The sequence below is a fragment of the Nematolebias whitei genome, chromosome 19, assembly GCF_014905685.2.
Source record: "Nematolebias whitei isolate Nwh7 chromosome 19, NemWhi1, whole genome shotgun sequence".
Lineage (NCBI taxonomy): Eukaryota > Metazoa > Chordata > Actinopteri > Cyprinodontiformes > Rivulidae > Nematolebias > Nematolebias whitei.
Genome location: NC_056516.1, coordinates 6902952 through 6924878, shown reverse-complemented (window position 1 = coordinate 6924878; position 21927 = coordinate 6902952). Strand labels below are relative to the sequence as shown.

Below are 21927 nucleotides of genomic sequence, written 5' to 3'. Positions count from 1 at the left end.
TCCAGACTCTAAATGTACGAGTCCTAACAGAAACTACTGCTCCTGTAGTGTCAAACTTCAGGATTCTGACTATTTTTGTGAAAACAAATCTTGATCCCTTGGTTTTATCAAATTTTAGACCTATTTCTAATTTACCCTTCCTCTCAAGTTTTAGAAAAAATGTGCTTATGCGAATTCACCCTTTTTTGGAAACAAAAGCACAATCCTGGATAAATTTCAATCTGGTTTCAGATCTCGACACAGCACAGAATCAGCTTTACTGAGAGTTCATAATGACATAGCTCAGTCAGTTGATTCTGGGTGCCCAGTAGCTCTGGTGCTTCTCAACCTTACAGTGACCTTTGACACTGTGGACCACTCTGTCCTTCTGTCTTGCCTCCATGATTTTGTTGGGATTCGTGGTACGGCTCTGAAGTGGTTCACATCTTATTTATCTGAGAGAACCTTCTCTGTCTTGCTCAATGGCTTCTCTTCCTCTACAGCCCCTCTTCTGTGTGGGGTGCCCCAGGGTTCCATTTTGGGCCCTCTGCTCTTCTCCTTGTACAAGTTGCCACTTGGATCTATTATAAGCCACCACAATGTTAAATTTAATATGTATGCAGATGATTTGCAAATCTAATTACCATTAAACTTGAAATAAGATAGAAAGGCGCTATATAAGTACAGTCCATTTACCATTAAGGCCAGGATCCAGTAACTCAATGCTTTCTCTCTTTGACTGCATCTCTGCAATCAAACATTGGCTAAACAAGAACTTCCTGTTTTTAAATGACAATAAAACAGAATGGATTTTATTTTGTGACAAAGATACAACTGACCTGGGAAATTTGAACATTAACTTCAGTGACTGTGTGAAAAACCTTGGGGTGACCTTTGATAAGGCTTTACACTTTGACAAACATATCACCTCTGTTGTCCGGTCTGGATTTTTTTATTTATGCCATTTAAAAAAAGGTCAAACCCTTTTTAAACCGTTGCAACTTGGAGAAGACTGTTCATGCTTTTATCAGCTCTAGGCTCGATTATTGTAACGCTCTGTCTGTCGGTGTACCTCAGTCATCACTGAGCCTCCAGCTTGTACAAAATGCAGCAGCTCACCTTTTAACCAACACTCCTAGACGGGACCACATCGCACATGTTTTACTCTCACTACATTCAAGGATTCAAGATTCAACGATCTTATTTGTCATTCGCGCCCCATGTGGTACATGTAGTGGAACAAATTTATGTACACAGGGTCCCAGTTATATCCAACAATAAAATGTCAAAGAAAAACTGTAATAACATCTAAAATATGAAATAATAAAAACGTCAACTAAATAATACACTAAGCACTAATAGCATACAAACATTACATAGACACTACACTGGCTTCCTGTCCGTTTTATAATAGATTTTAAACTTTTATTATTTGTTTTTAAAGCTCTGAATGGCCTTGCTCCTCCTTATATAACAGAGTTGTAAAGTTTCCCCACCCGCTCCAGGTCTCTGAGGTCAGACAGCTCCTGCTCTCTATTCCAAGGACAAAATATAAACTCTGGGGTGACCGTGCCTTTTCTGTGGCCGCACCTCGACTCTGGAATAAACTCCCACTTAATCTACGTCAGATTACTGAACTTGGCCCTTTTAAATCGAAGTTTAAGATTTTTTTATTCCAACAGGCTTTTAGTACTTAAAAATGTGTTGACATTTCTGGTTCTCTTTTTGTTATTTTGTTGTATTTTTCTTGCTTTTAACTTGTTGTCATTTTAATTAATGTTTTTGTTAAGCACTTTGGTTACCATCACCGTGGTTGTATAAAGCACTATAGAAATAAATAAATGAAATGAAACAATTTTTACTTCACTAATGCCCCTTTTCCATTAGTAACGGTACAGCACGGTTCGACTCAACTCGGCATGGTTCCAAGACTTTTCCGCTAGTAACGGTTCGTGGAACCAGTCCCTTTTTTAGTACCCATTTCTCTGGGGTTCCAACCATGCCAAACTGGCCCTAAAATGTGACGTCAGAACACTGTCAGTCACTGATTGGTCTGGGGGTGGAGTCACTGGTTGTTTGAGAAACTTTCACAACAACCCAATCTGCCAGTTGCAATAAAACAAACTCGAGGAGCGACTGGACCTATGTTAAAAATTTTAAAAACAATAATGACAACACCGTGGTCTAATGCTGAAGTGCAGGTTTTTTGTGCTTGGTGGCAGATGACAAAAATTCAGAGCGAGCTAGATTGAGCTTCGCCGGTCCCCCTGGTCCTCTCCACCAGCCCCCTCAGGCCGGGCAGGGCATCATCTCCCCGGCTCTGAGCTCCGCTGGAGGATCCTCTGTGCTGTCGACCTGCAGGAACGCGTGAGGATGGGGCCCACCCAAGCCCCAGACTCGCGCACTCCGACGGGCTCAGAGCTGAACTCGCTTACTAGAACCGTTACCGAAAGTATAATAAAAACACAACTCATACCGTGCCGAGCCGAGTCGAACCGTGCTGTACCTGTAGCAATAGTATTAATGGAAAAGAAGCATAAATAAAGCTTGTGGTCACAAGTACCGTTTCACCTAATTGTCACCCAGGGTCTGGAGAATAACAAAGAGACATCTGTAGTGTTTCCCCTAGTTAATCTAAAAAAGTTAAATCTGGTCCTCTGGACATTCAAAAAAAAAACAAAAAAAAAACAAAACAAAGCAAATCAACAAAAAAATGTAGAAACGTTTCGTCTCTCATCCGAGAGACTTCCTCATCTGAGGAGCTGTATTCAGCTCAGTCTCTTAAATAGCACCGTCTCAGAGTGGATCAACCAGTTTTGCTGCTGACAACCAAAACCAGCTGATCACATGCTCAAGAAGGACCATCAGCCTAACAATGGATCATTAGCACACTGATGGCTGTTTACTGTTCACAGAGGGCTGAGTGATACTAGCAATCACAGCATTGGAAGAGGGGGACAGTTGAACACGTAGGCCTCCACCCCTGTTTAACAATGGACGATTTCTTTTCACAAAGATGGCCTCCTTTACTCCTCTCTCAAACCATCGTTCCACTCTGTCCAGGATGTGAACATCTTCATCCCTGAAAGAGTGACCGCTAGCCTGGAGATGAGTGTAGACCGCAGAGTCCTGGCCTGATGATGTTGATCTTCTGTGCTGGGCCATCCTTTTGGCCAGTGGCTGTTTAGTTTCCCCGATGAAAGACTGATCACAGCCCTCCTGACACTGAACAGCATACACAACATTACTGTTTGTGCCGGGGGACTGGATCTTTGGGATGAACCAGTCTTTGCCGTAATGTATTTTGGGGTTTAAAAGCCACTGGGACGTTATGTTTAGAAAGTAAACGTCTTAGTTTCTCTGATACTCCCTCAACATATGGAATGACCACTGGTCTGGGTCTGGGTTCCTCCTTTTCACCTGTTGGCTGACTGGAGTCCTGTTTGGGTTTCTTCTCTGCTTTCAGGAAGGCCCAGTTAGGATATCCACATTGCTCTAGAGCCTGTCTTGTGTGGGATTTCTCCTTCTGCCTGGCTCCTGAACTAGTGGGGACGCTGTCTGCTCTGTGATACAGAGTCCTGATGACTCCTAACTTGTGCTCCAAAGGGTGATGGGAGTCAAACTGCAAATACTGGTCTGTGTGGGTGGGTTTACGGTACACCTCAGTTTGCAAATGTCCTCTATCAGAGACTGAGACCTCACAGTCCAAGAAAGCCAACCTGCCATTTTTTACATCTTCTCGTATGAACTTGATGTATTCATCCACAGAGTTGATGTGGTCAGTAAAATGTTGGACTTCCTGAGATTTGATTTTAACCCAGGTGTCGTCAACATACCTGAACCAATGACTTGGTGGTGTCCCTGAAAAGGATGTCAAGGCTCTCTTTTCTACCTCCTCCATGTACAGGTTGGCAACAATAGGAGAAACTGGAGACCCCATAGCACACCCATGTTTCTGCCTATAATATTGCTCCCCATATGTGAAGTAGGTTGACTGCAGGCACAGTTTCAAGAGTTGACACAGTTGTTCTGTGGAAAGCGTGGTCCTGCTGCTCAGAGTGGTGTCTGATTTTAATCTTAAACTGACCACCTCTACTGCATCATCAACAGGAATGCACGTAAAGAGTGATGTGACATCAAAAGAGACCATTGTTTCATCAGTCTCCATGAGGACATCCCTCACCTTATCCACAAAGTCCATGGTGTTCTGTATGTGGGGTTCTGAACTGCCAACTAACGGGATGAGTACAGATGCCAGATATTTGGAAACATTGTAAGTGACAGAGTTAATCATACTAACAATTGGTCTTAAAGGTACACCTTGTTTGTGGATTTTAGGTAAACCATACAGACTAGGTGTGGCCTCCCCTGGGTACAATCTGTGGTACAGAAAACGGTCAATAGCCTTGTCCTGCTCCAAAATTTTCAGGCAATCTATTAACTTTTTCTTGTAACCACTTCCTAGATCTCTTTTCAGAGGTTCATAAGTGTTTAAGTCACTAAGGAGTGTCATAACTTTCTCATGATAGTCTTTCTGGTTCAAAATCACTGTGCACCTTCCTTTGTCTGCTGGGAGAATGATGATGTTTTTGTCCTTGCTAAGAGTGGTGAGTGCATCCCTCTCCTCTCTACTGATGTTGGAAGGTGGTGGTTTGGCATTGCTGAGGCAGGCTGAAACTTTGATTCTGAGCTGTTCTGCTTCAGCCTCTTTAATTTTGTTGTTGCGGATGGCTGACTCAGTAGCTGTGATCATCTCCACCAGAGGAATTCTACTTGGTGCAACTGCAAAGTTCAGTCCCCTGGCAAGAATCTCTGTCTCTGGCTGGGTGAGCTGTCTGTCAGATAAATTCTTCACCCACTTTTCTGTCTCCCTGGCATGTAATTGACTACTGGAGTGTTGTCCTACACTGAATGTGTTGTTATTGGAATAGTGATGGTGTTGATGAGCTATTAGTACGTTAAACTTGTTTTGTTGTCGAGTCTTGGACTTGACATGCTGTGCTAAGCATGCCTGATCTGTACAGTCCATCACTTGCTGAAGTGTGGTCTGATATAGACACGTTGTTAGTTTCTGTTTAATGTGCTCTTCTTTGGCCTTCAAGGCCTCAATAGTAAAATTGGTCTGTCTCACCCGTTCATTCAGCAGCTGGGTCTGTGCCTTCTGAAGGATCTTGCTTGCCCGGTGCCCGCTGACCGAAGATTTTAGTTCCAGGCTCTTGGGAATGATGCCACTTTGTCGACATCTGAGGTTGAATCGCAAATGGTTCCTGTAGTCTGCCTTCTTCCTTGCTGTTTTCTCAAACTTTCTAACTAGTTTGAGGCAATCCTGGCCAAAGTGGTTCAAAATATCCTGATGCATGCTCAATAATCCAGGTAGAAAAATCTAAAAAAAGTTAAATCTGGTCCTCTGGACATTAAAAAAAAAAACAACAAAGCAAATCAACAAAAAAATGTAGAAACGTTTCGTCTCTCATCCGAGAGACTTCCTCAGTCTGAGGAGCTGTATTCAGCTCAGTCTCTTAAATAGCACCGTCTCAGAGTGGATCAACCAGTTTTGCTGCTGACAACCAAAACCAGCTGATCACATGCTCAAGAAGGACCATCAGCCTAACAATGGATCATTAGCACACTGATGGCTGTTTACTGTTCACAGAGGGCTGAGTGATACTAGCAATCACAGCATTGTAAGAGGGGGACAGTTGAACCCGGAGGCCTCCACCCCTGTTTAACGATGGACGATTTCTTTTCACAAAGATGGCCTCCTTTACTCCTCTCTCAAACCATCGTTCCTCTCTGTCCAGGTTGTGAACATCTTCATCCCTGAAAGAGTGACCGCTAGCCTGGAGATGAGTGTAGACCGCAGAGTCCTGGCCTGATGATGTTGATCTTCTGTGCTGTTCTGTGCTGGGTGTATTTTGGCTTTTAAACCCCAAAATACATTACGGCAAAGACTGGTTCATCCCAAAGATCCAGTCCCCCGGCACAAACAGAGTAATGTTGTGTATGCTGTTCAGTGTCAGGAGGGCTGTGATCAGTCTTACATCGGGGAAACAAAACAGCCACTGGCCAAAAGGATGGCCCAGCACAGAAGATCAACATCATCAGGCCAGGACTCTGCGGTCTACACTCATCTCCAGGCTAGCGGTCACTCTTTCAGGGATGAAGATGTTCACATCCTGGACAGAGAGGAACGATGGTTTGAGAGAGGAGTAAAGGAGGCCATCTTTGTGAAAAGAAATCGTCCATCATTAAACAGGGGTGGAGCCTCCAGGTTCAACTGTCCCCCTCTTACAATGCTGTGATTGCTAGTATCACTCAGCCCTCTGTGAACAGTAAACAGCCATCAGTGTGCTAATGATCCATTGTTAGGCTGATGGTCCTTCTTGAGCATGTGATCAGCTGGTTTTGGTTGTCAGCAGCAAAACTGGTTGATCCACTCTGAGACGGTGCTATTTAAGAGACTGAGCTGAATACAGCTCCTCAGACTGAGGAAGTCTCTCGGATGAGAGACGAAACGTTTCTACATTTTTTCATTTTTTCCCAATTTTTTCTTTAGCTTTTTAGCTAGAGAACCTGTATTTCTCACTGCTAGCTTAGTGCTATGTCAGTGCCAGGTGGGCAGGTTGGGGGGACAAGTTTGGTTTGGTAGGCGGGGTGCTCAATTCAGTTGACGGGGTGGGGCACCCCGCTTGTATGATGGTAGGGGAAACACTGATCTGCTGATGTTATCAGGAAGATGCCACACAAAGAATTCTGATCAATCAAAGAATCCTCCTGCAGTTAATCCCACCAGACTTTTTCGTTTCTCCCAAGCCGCCAATAAAAGTGATAAATGGGTTGATACTACCAGGAGATTTACATGTTTTTACAGATTCGTGGCCCCCAGGACTGTTTTCACCACGTCTAAATTCCTCAAGCTGACTTTAAGGGTGCATTCACACCAGCCCTGTTTAGTCCGCTTTAATCGAACTCTAGTCCGCTTGACTAGAAAATCCAGTTCGTTTGTGGAGGTGTGAATGCACAATCGAACTCCGATGCAGACCAAAAATGCAAACTCTGGTCCACCTAAATACCTAGGTCTTGGTTCTTTTGAAGTGAACTCTGGTTCATGTTGAATGCATTGTGAAGGCAAGCGGGCCAGAGACCGCTCCAAAAGCAGGAAGTGGACTACAGCGCAGGGCGTTCTGTGTAAATACAACCAAAACAATCAGACATTTCTCATACGGAGCAGTCTCAGCTGCCTTGTGTGAAAAACAACACTTCTCATGTAAGTATCGGCCGATCTCCCAAAATTAAAGAAATCAAGGCTGATAAATCGGTACACCACTACTTATAACTAAAAGTTGTCCCCTGGTTCATTATTCTCTTTTTGCTGAAGATATTTTTCATGTTATATGACTCTTTAGTTACCACTGACTGTGTGATTTAATTTAAGTTAAAGTAATCATAGTGTTTATCTTAATTTTTGAGAACTTGAATTTGAATATTTGAGGCAAAAATAATTTCTATTTCGTAGAGGCTTCGCCCTTTAAGGCAATCGCTAGTGGGTTTATCCCTTCGCGCGCAGCGCAGCACTGAAAACTTTAGTTTGCGCCTACCGGCTGTGTGGGCCCCACCCCCGGTCTGTATAAATTACGGTGAGACCGGGCAATTGGCTCCCAATTTTTCTTCAGCCAGCAAGCTAGCACTGTCAGAAGAACGAAGAAGGAAAAGATGTCCAGCTTTGACCGGCACTTTTGCAAAGGATGCCTGGGTCTCCGCCACGTCGACCTCCTGCCGTCCCTGTGTGACGTCAAACTGAAACGAGGCAGCTGGGCCGAGCAAGCTTAAGACACCTGTTTCCACCTTCGCCTCCATCTCCAGAGTGGAGGGTTTTACCGATCACAGGTTTTACCGATCAGAGTTTTTCCCTCGGTTCCCCCCCTGGAGCCAAGCCTGGCAGAGACGCTTGGGGCAAGAGTTTCCAGGATGGACCAGCAACCTGTCCCTCCAGGGAAGCATGACCAGGTGGTGACAAAGCTCTCAAACCGAGCTCACCAGTGCTCATTCCAGATGGCCGCGGTGAACAACAATGTCGCTCTGCTGGCCTACAGCATCTCAAAGAGGCTGGAGAAGCAGACCTGCTGGAGGAGACAAAGAGCTCGCTCTGTAAAGCCGCTGATGTCATCTTAAACACGTGCGCCACCTCTGCGGTCTGCCTGTCCCGTATCGCCGCCTGGATGACCATGATCCAGAGGACCACCTGGCTCCGCCTCTCGCCATCCTTGTCCGAGAGGCTGCAGAGAGACCTGCTGGAGGGCCCCATCACCCCAGAGACGCTGTTCGGGGCCAACTTCAGGACCATCCTTGAGAAATCGCAGAGGTCCAAGGAGGTCTCCGAGACTGTGCACCATCTGGTGACGTCACAGTCCTCCCCACGCCCCTCCGGCCACTGGAGGGACCGCCTTGGCCAGCAACAGCAGCAAAGGCGCGCCACAGCTGCGGCAGCGACTTCACGCTCCGCTCCTCCGCCGGCCCCCTCCACCAAGGAACAGCTCCTTAAGGGGAATGTGTGTTTTTTTGATGATGTATGTTTTGAAATAAAACAGAAACATCTGTTTTGAAATAAAAAAGAAACATCTCTGAGTAAAGTTTCATCTGATTCCAGCCTGAATGTCAGATCAACTGATCTCACAGCTGCCTTTCTTCACACACTCCACACACAGAACGAGCCGGTAACCTCTAAACAGCATTATAAAAGGCACCGCAGTTCGGTAAATATCACAAATCACTTGTATGCCACGTCAGCTAAAAATTGTTTTTTCCAGCAGACTGAGTCTGGTAAAATCCCTTGCTCTCAGCCAGAGCCCATTTTTATTTTCTGCTGTTTCTGCCTACTCACCGCACAGCGGGAGTAGACGTGTTTCTCCTCGACAGCTGCAGCCTCCACCGAAACGGCATCTCACTCAGAAAGCGCTCACTCCTCCTCTCAGTGCGCGCCAGCTTACCTCAACTCTAACGTGAGACTGTAGCCTGGGCTCAGAACAGAGGCACACATACAGCCCTTTTCCGTCTGAGCCCCCACCCCCCGGGTTCCCCCCGGAGAATCTCCTGAGCGGGTGATGGCAGTAAGGGTTTTTAGTAGAGCTGTTGAAATGATCGCGTTAATTATTTGCGTTATTTTATTTATTTTTTTACACGATAAAATAAATTAACGCAACGATTAATTTGAAAAGCTCCCCCTCAGTGTTGCCGTACCTCACTTCTGGTTACTCAGCAAAGCTAGCGATGGACAAAACGGAAGACACAATATTAAATGGACAATTTCGCTTTAAGTTGTTAGCAGATGGTGCTTTGGACAAAACCAAAGTAATTTGCATATATTGCAAAGGTGTATTTAATTATCACCGAAGCAATTCATCTCTCACATATCACCTGAGGGCAAAACATCCTGGTGTGGCAGCGACGTCAGAAGGAGGAGGTCTCCGACAGACAACTTTGCAACAGTTTGGAGCGAGAGGTGGGCCTCTGACTAAGGTAGCCACCAACAAAATAACGGAGGTTATTGCTCGTTGGGTTGCTAAAAACTGTCGACCTATAAATATTGTTGAGGATGCAAGACTGAGGGATGTGATTCGGGAGGCGTTGGGGGACTCTGCTTCTCAGCTACCTGCAAGGTCAACCATAATGTCCAGAATAGAGATGTTGTACAACAACCAGAAGGCGATTCGGCAAACTCTGTTAGAGCAAGCACCGTACATCGCACTCACCTGCGACCACTGGACTTCTGCTAGCAATGATAACTATCTGGGTGTCACGGCTCACTTTATTGATGACAACTGGTGCCTGCACTCCTTTGCTTTAACTGAGTAAATCTACAGAGCGCCACGATGCAGAGGCATGCGCGCAGCACATCCAGGCGGTCGCACAACAATGGAACATTGAGAAAAAAATAACAACGCTCGGGACAGACTGTGCTCGAAACCTGACAGCTGCTGCAAGGCTCCTTCCATATGAGCACCTGCCTTGTACTGCACACGCTCTGCAGAGAACAATCACAGTGTCACTGGGGGACAGTGGATTTGACGCCGTTTTAACCAAATGTCGAAAAATTGTTGGTCACTTCAAGCACAGCCTATCTAACGCTAGAGAGTTGAATCAACAGCAAGTTGCACATAAACAAAAAGAAGAATCGCTGATTCAAGACGTGCTCACAAGATGGAACTCCACTTTACACATGATCCAAAGGATCCAACAAAATAAATCACCAATAGAGGCGACCCTGTCACAACAGAACAGCAAAATTCCCCTGCTTACGGAAGCTGAGCTTAGAAAGCTGAAGAAGTTGTAGGAGCTACTTGAGCCATGCAGGTACGTTTTTATTTCCGTTTCCTTCTATTATTTTAGTTAAGTTGATATTAGTTAAGTCCATGGGTCAGTTAAGCTGTGTAAAAAAATAGACAAACCAATTGTGTGTGTTTTTCTGCATATTTTAGAAGTAAAACAACAAATAATTAACAACAAATGATTATTGTTTTGTGTTTTCACAGGTATGTCACTGAAACTCTGGGTGGACAGAACTACATCTCCTGTTCTGTGGTGCTGCCTGCCTTCTGCCACATGTTCAGAGTCATAGAGCCTTCAGATGATGATACTGTCAACATAGTGCGATTCAAAAAGGCCTTTTGTGAAGACCTGGCTCAACGAAAGGAGAACTCCAATCTCACTTGGCTCAAGAATGCTATTGCACTTGATCCCAGATGCTATTGCACTTGATCCCAGGTTCAAGGGCTTAAAATGCCTTCCTAAATCTGAGAGAGGAGAAGTGTGGAGTTCTTTAAACAACTTGCTCAAAGAGGATAGAAATGCCCAGATCCAAGGTGCTCAAACAACAAGGGAAGCACCACTAAAGAAGAGGAATATGTCCATCTTCTTGCTTGCATCATCTGACTCAGACACAGATGATGAGGCAGACTCCAGTCAATCTACACTGGACCGCTACAAATCAGAATCCAAAACTGACATGGATGAATGCCCACTGCAGTGGTGGTCAAAAAGAAGAGACTCATACCCTGGAGTAGCACAAATTGCCCGCAAATATCTCTCCACACCTGCCACCACTGTACCCTGTGAAAGACTGTTCTCCCTCTCAGGCCATGTCGTTCAGAAAAAGAGAGCTGCTCTCTCTTCAAGTAATGTAGAGAGACTGGTTTGCCTTAATAGCTGGCTAAATGAAGAGGAGTAGATCTGGTACATGTGATTTAAAAACAAAGCAGAAATGTTCTGTAAGGTTCTAAATTGTAGTTCACACTAATTCATACTGTTTATCAAACAGTAAATGTTTTGAACCACAAAATGAATGTTTGCAATGCACTTTAGTTATGTGCTGCATTTTCTTTGCAAAATTTTATTTCAAAGCTTTTAAACATTGTCAAAGTAAAAACAAAAAAATAAAAGCAAATGACGTAATTGATGAATGAATCCATCTTTATTATAAGTTGCCTTGAAAAGTGTTTAATCACAATTAATCTTGATTAATTTTTAAACAGATTTGCTATTAATTAGTTCATTTTTATTAATCGATCAACAGCCCTAGTTTTTAGTCTAAGTTGACGTCCATGAGAAACATGACAACACAAAATGCATGCCCACTCCCCGAGCGTTACTCAGCGTGGCAGTGAGTGTGCTCCCAGGACAGATGGACGGACCGTCTGATCAGCAGGGGTTACACACTGCAGTTCGCAGCTCAACCCCCACCGTTCAGAGGGATTATAGAGATGGTTCTGTCCTCCAGAAAAGAGCTCGTCTCTCCAGTCAGATGTTCAGGAATTCCTGATGTAAAACGTGATTTACAGAGTTCCCAATGGAGAGGAAAATACAGGTTTTTTTTCCTCCCACTACTTCCTGTTTCCAAAAAAACCGGAGGGATGAGACCCATTCTCGACCTGTCCATGTTCAACAAATCGATCATGGAGAGACAATTCCACACGCTGACAATCAAACAGCTGCTGGAGAACTTCACCAGAACGACTGGTTCACCTCCATAGATTTGAAGGGCTCATATTTTCACATTTCCATCATCCTGAAACACAAGAAATACCTGTGTTTCTCCTCCAGGGGATTCCGTATCAGTACAACAGGCTACCGTTCGGTTATTCCCTCGCCCCACGCACATTCTCAAAATGCGTGGAGACGGCTCTGCAGTCGTTACACATGGCAGGAATGAGAATTATTTTTTTATCTGGACGATCTGCTCTTATTAGCTCAGTCCAGATAGGAAGCAGTCGTACAGACCAAAACGCTAGCGTTACACCTGCTAAACCTGGGGTTTAATATAAACTGGGAAAAATTTTCGTTTGCCCGTTCCAGATGATTGTTTATCTGGGGGTGGAGCTAAACTCAACCACAATGACAGCCCATTTATCACAGCCGAGAGCGGAAGCTCTGTCAGCTCAGCTCCACCGTGTCAAAGCCTGCAGCGTAGTGAGAGCTCTGTCTGTCATGCGACTCCTGGAATGATGTCAGCGCCCCCGTCGTGGTTCCAATGGGCTTGATTCATATGAGATGCCTTCAGAGATGATTCGCCCGCCTGCGCATAGATCCTGTGCACCACAAGAGGTGGATTATCTCTGTGCCCTCCTCCGTGAGAACCGATCTGAATCACTAGGGCAACCCCCTCATTCTGTCAGAGAGAGTTCCCATCAGCAGGCCTAAGTCACATGTCTCAGTTTTCACAGACGCGTCCCTGTCAGGCTGGAGAGGAATGTGTCTGTCCCAGGCAGTGGGAGCACAGTGGCTGGACCACATGTCGCTTCACATAAATGTGCTAGAATGTTTCACGGTCTGAAACATGACTAAGCATTTTGCCCCCCGCTGTGGGATCAGCATGTTCTAATCCACACAGACAACAAAGTGACGGCAGCTTACATAAACTGTCAGGGAGGCGTGCGCTCAGCCCAACTGTTAAGCATGCGAGACAGCTGCTGTGTTGAACACACAAAAACCTGCTATCCATCAGAGCAGTGTACATTCCCGGCATCCTGAACAGGGAAGCGGACATAATGTCGAGGGTCGGTCCCCACCACGGAGACTGGAGCCTCCATCCCGAGCTGATCTCTCGGATTTGGAGCAGGTTCGGCTGAGCAGCAGTGGATCTGTCCGCCACACGGGAGAACGCCCAATTATGTCAATTATGGTTCTCACTGAGCCCACGAGACGACCCACTGTTAGGAGTGGACACCTTCGCTCACAGCCCGTGGCCATAAAGGTTCCTTTATGCGTTCCCTCCAGTCCTACTGATATCACGGACCCTGGACCAGGTCCGGGAGGAAGAACTATCAGTCATTCTCGTAGCTCCCAAGCGCATAAGCGCTCCGTTGTTCTCGAATCTGCAGTGACTGATATCGGGTCGGCCGTGGAATCTGCCGTGGAGGGAGGACGCTCTTCTCCAGGCAGGAAGAGCGATCAGGAGTTACCCAGAAATAGGTCAGCACCTTTTGGTCTGGCTACTAAACAGATCCGATTAGAAAAGATGGGCCTCCCACAGGATGTGGTGCGTACGATTCAGGGCGCACGAGCCGCTTCCACCACAGCGCTGTAAGCATCAAGTGGACAGTTTTTCAGCGCTGGTGCGCAGAGAAAGAAGTGGAGGCCATCTCGTGTCTACTAGGTGGCGTGCTGTCATTTCTACAGCAACTGATAGACAGAAATTTAGCGTTCAGCACAATTAAGACTTATGCTGCAGCTACTTCTTCCTGTCATGAGGTTTTTCGGTGACAGAACAGTTTTTAATCACACGCTGATGGAGCGTTTTTCTGAAAGGTGTACGGAGACACAGACCTGTGTCACGTCCACTAGCTCCACAGTTGGACCTAACGATGGTCCTGCGCGCTCTGATCAAAGCTCCTTTTGAGCGTTTAGATCAGGTTTCACTTAAATTTCTGTCATTTAAAACAGCCCTGCTGTTAGCTCTGATGTCTGAAAAGAGAGTGAGTGATTTATTTGTGCTCTCTGTTGCTCTTTCATGTCTCAGGATCCAAGCTGATGGCAGTTCAGCTGTACTGCATCTTAACCCTGCTCTGAAAAGCATCACAAGCTCATTCAGATTGAGAGTGATAACCTTGGATGGGTTTTATCCTCCTCATAATTCTGAGGAGGAAGCAGCATCTCATCTTTTCTGTCCCGTGCGTGGGTTTTCGTGTTACGTGGCGCACGGCCACACTGCTCTCAGCGTCTGTTTGTGCATTACAGCTCTACAGGACGCCCTATATCCACCCAGCGCCTCTCACACTGGTTGTGTGAGGCTATTTCTGAAGCTTACAGTTCATCTGGGCTGGATCCTCCAGAGAATCTCAGAGCACATTTCTCCAGAGGGTTTTCATCCTCCACGGATCTGCATGGAGGGATGACAGTGGAGGATAGTTGTATGGCGGCTGCCTGGTCATCACCGTGCTCAATTATTCATTTTTATCTACGTGATGTTTCTACTTTCTCCATGACCCATTCTGTTTTCAGGGTTCTGACAGAATGATTATTATTTGTTTCACGGAGCCTCACTTTTGATCTCACATCTGCCTGCATGCAGTCGCAGTGTGAGATATTTATTATCAGTCACAAGTTCAGGACTGCTGATTTCATTATTAATCGGTTCATCCTGAGGAGCTGTTGGTCTGCTCTGTTCATTGTTACACTGTTACAATTCGTATCCTCCGTTGTTCTTATTCACAGTAGCAGGTCTGCTATCTCAGCATTTTCCACACCAGAGATCATTTCTCCGGTGCGCTCCTGCGCATGGAGCGAGTAATTATGCAGTGCGTAATTACGCACACAGAAGGCTGAGTGATGAAACTTTTTTTTGTGCAAGTAGGTGCTTCAGGTTTGTGTCTGAATGAACCCAGTGAGGCATAGACTACATCCTGCTTCACCTTTAACCCACTAGCGATAGCCTTAAAGGGTGAAGCCTATACGAAATAGAACGTTGGTTACGTATTGTAACCCCAGATTCTATGAGTATAGGCACAGCCCTTTAAGTTCTGGGCCTCACTGGTTCCTAAATGGCTGAAGAAAAACGCTATTTGGGAGCCGATTGCCCAGTCTCACCGTTATTTATATGGATTGGGGGTGGGGCCCACACAGGCGGTGGGTGCGGACTAACTTTTTCAGTGCTGCGCTGTGCATGAAGGGATAAACCCACTAGCGATAGCCTTAAAGGGCTGCATCTATACTCATAGAATCTGGGGTTACAGTACGTAACCAACGGTCTGAAGTAGAACCCCCCCCACACACACACACACACAGACACTTTGTCTGAGTTATGTAAACTGAGACTCACAAAGGCTCAACTAAAACTCGTTGGTTGACTACCACATATGCCCCTTTCGCACTGCTCCTAATAAGCCCCAACTCAGCTCAGCCCTTCACACCGCTACTCAGCCTGGCTCAGCTCAGCCTTGATTTGCACCTGCACTTTAGGACTGATTCTGGAGGCGTGTCCAGAATCCAAGTCCTGCTAATGAGAGTTCTGCTATGAGTTACTCAAAGTTGCTGTATTCAGCTCATAGCTATTTATAAGACTGAGCTGAATAAGATCCTCAGACTGAAGAAGTCTTTCGAATGAAAGAAGAAAAGTTTCTACATTTTTGTTTTTGTTTGTTTGTTTTTTGAATGTACAGAGGACCAGACTTTCTTGTATACACATTATTTTTTCTTGTATACAGATTACTTTTAGCTTTGAATTTAAGTTTAGCTTTGATTTAAAGCTTTAATTTAAAGTGTAATGCTTGTTTTGTGATTTGTACATCTGTGGGTTAGAATAAAGTTGAACCAAATGCTGTATCTCTTCTTTAAACATGTTTGAGGGAAATCCTCCTGAGAGATTCAATAATTTTGTCTTTTTATAATTTTTCAGTTGAATTAACTTAAATTAACAGATTATTTAATGAAGTCAAAGAGAAAACAGGATTTGACGATAAAGCCGGCACCGTTTATTTATTTTTAATCTTCACTGATAAAAAAAAAAATTGTATTTTATACATAAAATGTTATTTTTTTTTTAAAATGTTTCCATCCCCCGTCCCTCCATCCCGGTCCTCCCGCCTGCCAGGGCTCGAATCCGGCCTTTGTGAGCAGGCGAGGCCGGGGCTCGGGGTTCGGCCTCGCAGGCTTCAATGGCTCGGCAGCTCGTGTGATCCTCCGTGGTGACACCGCTCGCTCAAATTTTATAGTCGGTCACCAAGCACAAGAAACGCCTGGACTTCAGAATTAAACACAGCGTTGTCATTATTCAACATTTTTCAGTCAGGTCATCTGGACAGTTTCTTTTTTTGTGCTGAAACGTTTCGCCTTAGATCCGGAAGGCTTCATCAGTCAAGGAAACACACAACAAAACTGATTCTTCCTCCAACAGCTTACTCCAAAGTGGAACAAACCAGTTCTGCTTGTGATAAGATGGTCTCTTTGGTACGCCCCTCCTCCATTGCCAGCCCTCTTCCTTGTTGACAGTCTTGTCAAACTGTTTGAAAACAACAAAGCCCATGCTCAATAATCCAGGTATAAAATCCAACATTTTTCAGTCAGGTTTGTCGTTGTCATTATTGTTTTTAAAATCTTAAAAATAGATCCAGCCGCTGCTCCGCATCCAGAGAAATTCCAAATGGCGGCTCAGTGAAAAGTTTCTGAGATCCAGTGACTCCTCCCTCTGACCAATCAGAGTCCTGCATTCACGTTTCAGTCCGGACTCGGCTCGACTGTACTCGCTCGGTCCCACCAGAGAAGCAGGGATGAAAAGAGGTCCTGAATCAACCTCAAATCAGCTAAAAATACTAGCTAAAGTACTGGTACAAAAGGGTTCTTTCTGTGGCGGGCTGCCCAGAATTGGGACTTATTAGGGACAGTGCAAAAGGGGCATAAGATTCCCACAATTATTAAAATACAGTCACTTTGATTGGATAACCGATTCAAAACACTGAAATTTGAATATCTGCAGCTCATGCTTGGTTTTAAGACGTTAAGAAAGTAAAAAAAAAAAAGTTGAGACAGTAAGAAGGTAAGACGAATTTGACTGCTCCAGAACCTCTGAGGCTGCACAGGGCCAGATGCTGTTCCATCCTCAGAAGTCTTCTGCCTGAGCACCAACCGGTGAAGAACCGAGACTCCCAGGACACTGCTGAGCCAGCTGCAGGGAGAGACACATGTCTCTAACAACCGACACAGGTACCCTCGGGAGATCTTCCACTTCTGAGATCACCTACCGGATTCGGTCACGAAGCCTGCCTGGTATCTATCAAAGGAGCTGAACCACAACTACCACTAAAGGGGACAAATACCAACCATATCATTCACTGGTGACCATGGTGCTTCCAAATAATACAGCAGTCTAATTCAATGAGTCTTTAATTTGTTTACTAATTTTCAAATTTCTACCAACCTTATATCTTACTTAATTTGTTTTATGATGGCAAGTGTGGTGGGAGTGGTGGCGCACAAGCTAAAGAAGTGGAGCCTGTGATCGGGAGGTTGCAGGTATGAATCCACAGATAAAATATGTTGGATAAAGGTAAAGCACCCACATCTGCTTCCACAAATGATGGTGGAGGCAGGTGTGGGTGTTTCACCTTTGCCACCCACATTTTGATGTTGGTGGTCCGAGGAGTTGAACCAGTGACCTTCCGATCACAGACTCACCTTCTCTAACCTTTGTGCCATGCCTCCCCCTAGAGGGGACTAACAGAATGAAATAAAAATAAAAATTTGAACACACCAGCATCATTGGCGTCATCTAGCTTAGGAATGCCTTTGATCTTGCTGTGTTTCACGGACGAGCACTTCTTGTTCAGTTGTGTCTGAGCTTTGAACTTCACCCAGTTCAGGATACTCTCCACGATGCCACAGTTTGTTGCCTGTAGACCACAAAGAAACAAAACACTTTCATGGTCTCTAATCTAAAACCAACGACTCAATCTTAACAAGAGCAAAGAAACAATCCTTACAGCTCTAACAAACTTCTCTGACAGAAGGCACTTGGACCCAAAGCTCTTCATCTGCAGAGTCATGTTCTCCTTGGTCTGGGAGTCAAAGGTTGGGTTCTCAATCAGTGAATTCACAAAAACCCAGATGTGATTCTTCACCTGAGATATAAATAAGAGGTGGTTTTAAACAGCAACCTGGAGGTGAACAGTAGCTGAGGATTTTCACTGATTGTTTGTGTTGTTACCTGAAAGGGTTTGACTGACACGCCTGCTTTGTTCTTCTTTTTCACCACTTCAATAAGTTTGGTCACAATCTGGTCCACAACATAGTCGATGTGTCTGCCACCCTGAAACATGCGGTTTGTCCTCCTGATGTTAGTAACATCTTTTTAACCAGCAAGGTTTCCTCTTAACCCTCAAAGCACGTACCTTTGTGGTGGCAATGCTGTTGACAAAGCTGATCTGTTGGAAGCCTTTCTCACTCATGGTGAGGCAGACATCCCACCGCTCATTCACCATCTCATGGACCACCTTTAGGGGGACGCCCGTCTCATCCAGTTTGTCCTTCACGTACAAATCCACATAGCTGCGGAACCCGGTCACCTGCAACACCACCCAGGGCAGACACGTGGAAGTTTAATTGTATTTAGGAATTAGAAAATGACTTCAAAATGACCTTCCTACAAAAAGTATCATGTGTGATGCTGACACGCCATTTATGTGGGCACCTGGACTGTAGAAAATATGATGGGGGTATCTGATCTGTCGAAAAGCTATTCTGAACCATGACACTAAACATCAAGAGACAGAAAGAGTCATGGAGAACGATATTCCGCTTAGGGGTGGGTGATATGGCTCAAATATAATATTGTGATATTTCATAACATTCTGACTATAACGATAAATTTTGTGATATAACCAAAAAAAACAGAAATCATAGTTATTCATTTGACAAAATTAACTTAACAAGTTGCTTTGCAGTATTATATAAAAACTAAAAAAAACAAGGTTTAATTTTACTGAAATTACTTTATTCAGTAAAGTATTCAGTCTCAAAGTATAAAAATAAAAAATAAAAATAATCCTTCTGTTATTCAGATTGAAAAAGTCTGCACAAAATATAGATCAATAAATCCACCACAAAAACTAAAATGCAGGTAAAGTTTCCCAAAATAACTAAATAAAATGAAGCTTAACATCTGTTGAGCATAAATGTAACAAACAAAATTTATGTTGCCTTTAAATGGTAAATGGTAAATGGACTGTACAAACCGGATTCCAAAAAAGTTGGGACACTAAACAAATTGTGAATAAAAACTGAATGCAATGATGTGGAGATGGCAAATGTCAATATTTTATTCGTAATATAACATAGATGACAGATCAAAAGTTTAATCTGAGTAAATGTAACATTTTAAAGGAAAAATATGTTGATTCAAAATTTCACTGTGTCAACAAATCCCAAAAAAGTTGGGACAAGTAGCAATAAGTGGCTGGAAAAAGGAAATTGAGCATATAACGAACAGCTGGAAGACCAATTAACACTAATAAGGTCAATTGCCAACATGATTGGGTATAAAAAAAAGCTTCTCAGAGTGTCAGTGTCTCTCAGAAGCCAAGATGGTAAGAGGATCACCAATTCCACCATTGTTGCGCAGAAAGATAGTGCAGCAATACCAGAATGGTGTTACCCAGCGTAAAATAGCAAAGACTTTTAAGTTATCATCCTCAACCGTGCATAACATTGTAGTGAACTACACCTCCGACATCAATCTGTCTCTGAAGACCTTCAGGAGACAGGAACTGTTATTTCATTGATTTGAATCCAGAAATACAAATCATCTCATCAAGAGACTATTTAATTGTATCCTGAATTAATCAATTGAAAGAACACTCTTCTTTTTTATATTATCATTACTATTTTACAATATCTTGATAATCAAAAGTGTGTTTAGTTCATACCATTTCTAATGTTGAAGTAAACCACTCATTTAAATCAACTGTGAAACAGTATTAATGATTTTTAAACCTTAGATCATACAAGTTAAATGTCTATTTACGAAGTAAGTGTGCATTTTAATCTTCTGTCTGAATGAGGTGTGGATTTGTGGTCGGTCAAAAGTCAGAGAATGAGTTATGAGAACAAAGTGCATTGTTTTAAAACTCTCAGACAGTAAATAAGGAACTGGCTGGCACATGCGAGTCTCACTTCTTCAAAATATTTTCCTGTCTGTACTAACCATTCTTAAAAACATTTCTGCTGTCTGTTGACTTCTAATAACCCTCTGACATCACTAAAATTCCACCCCTGCTGGTTGTACTAACCAATCAGGAAGTACCAAGTGACAGGAAGTGGATACCCTTTAAAAGACAACACTTCTTGGAACTATTCAGTCTTCCTGGAACTTTAAGTCTTACAAGTCTTCCTGGAACTTTCAATGTAGGATGAGACTCAGTCTTACTGTAAGACTCAGTCTTACGGCGAGCTGATGGAATGGAACCATGTGCCTATGGTCCGTCCATTCCAGCCGAGTCACAACATGCCTCGTTGTGAACTCACCCCGAGCATTAAATGCTCTCAACTTCTATGGAAGCTTATTCTGTTGAACGGAGTACTTCGTCACGACTTCTGACGATTCCAAGCCACTCTGACCGGAGACGCTGAAAGAAGCGTGAAATGGACCTCTGTACCGGAGCTGATTTATCTTCTGCAAAGGTAACGGGTCGTCAAACGCTGAGTGTACCGAGGGCTGAGCTGGTGTCAGAGGAAGGGTGCCATTTCTGGTCAACACATCTTCCTTCATCCATCTAAATTCTCCTCTTTAAATCTAAATCTATCTTCTCTTTAAACTTCAATTCGCCAGTAAATCAAGCTAGATGCATTCAGAGATGAATCATTCTCCATCAGTAATCTTCTGTTGTCTTGTTATTTGAACTTGCTAAGTTTATTAATCAGAAACAGATCAGCCAATCAAGTGTACATGTTTTGATGTTAAATTTTGATTCTGTTAAATTAATGACCGCATTTATTCTGATGGGTCAAAGATAAATTGGCGTCTCATGTCAGTAATTATACACTCCACTCTCAAGTTATCTTGGTCACATGGCAGAAATTTAACTCGAAAAAGAAAGAATCCGTTGTTAATTAAACAATTAATATTCTTTGTGCTTGAACTAGCCTTAAGAATAATTAATTAGTAGTGTGTCCACAGCACAGCTTTCCCTGACTTTACTACATCATCATCAAAAGATTCAGAGAATCTGGAAAAATCGCTGTGCGTAAGGGTCAAGGCTGTAAAACTCTACTGGATGCTCGTGATCTCCGGGCCCTTAAATGTCACTGCACCTCAAACAGGAATGCCACTGTCAAGGAAATAACAGAATGGGCTCAAGAATACTTCCAGAAAGCATTGTCAGTGAACACAATCCACCATGTCATCCGCCGCTGCCAGCTGAAACTCTACAGGGCAAAGAAGAAGCTATTTCTAAGCAAGCTCCACAAGCTCAGACATTTGCACTGGGCCAGGGGTCATTTAAAATGGAGTGTGGCAAAATGGAGGGCTGTTCTGTGATCAGATGAGTCACAATTTGAAGTTCTTTATGGAACACTGGGACGCCATGTCATCTGGACCAGAGAGGACAAGGATAGCCCAAGTTGTTATCAACGCTCCGTTCAGAAGCCTGCATCACTGATGGTATGGGGTTACATGAGCGCTCGTGGCATGGGCAGCTTGCATGTCTGGAAAGGCACCACTAATGCAGAGAACTATGTTCAGGTTCTAGAACAACATATGCTCCCATCTAGACGTCAACTCTTTCAGGGAAGACCCTGCATTTTTCAACACGATAATGCCAGACCACATTCTGCAGCAATCACAACATCATGGCTACGTAGGAGAAGGATCCGGGTACTGAAATGGCCAGCCTGCAGTCCAGATCTTTCACCTATAGAGAACATTTGGCGCATCATAAAGAGGAAGGTGCGACAAAGAAGGCCCAAGAC

At 44.1% G+C, this 21927-nt stretch overlaps 1 protein-coding gene across 1 annotated transcript in view; it reads right to left on the bottom strand.

Moving 5' to 3' along the window:
* top2b (DNA topoisomerase II beta) overlaps positions 1 to 21927 on the bottom strand; it is a 198753-nt gene that overhangs the window by 89411 nt on the left and 87415 nt on the right. Inside the window, exons 8-11 of the mRNA XM_037693118.1 lie at positions 18354 to 18527; positions 18170 to 18271; positions 17946 to 18083; positions 17717 to 17855 (exon numbers count right to left, since the gene is read on the bottom strand). Of these exons, the coding sequence (XP_037549046.1) occupies positions 17717 to 17855; positions 17946 to 18083; positions 18170 to 18271; positions 18354 to 18527 (553 nt within the window). The remainder of the gene's footprint in view (positions 1 to 17716; positions 17856 to 17945; positions 18084 to 18169; positions 18272 to 18353; positions 18528 to 21927) is intronic.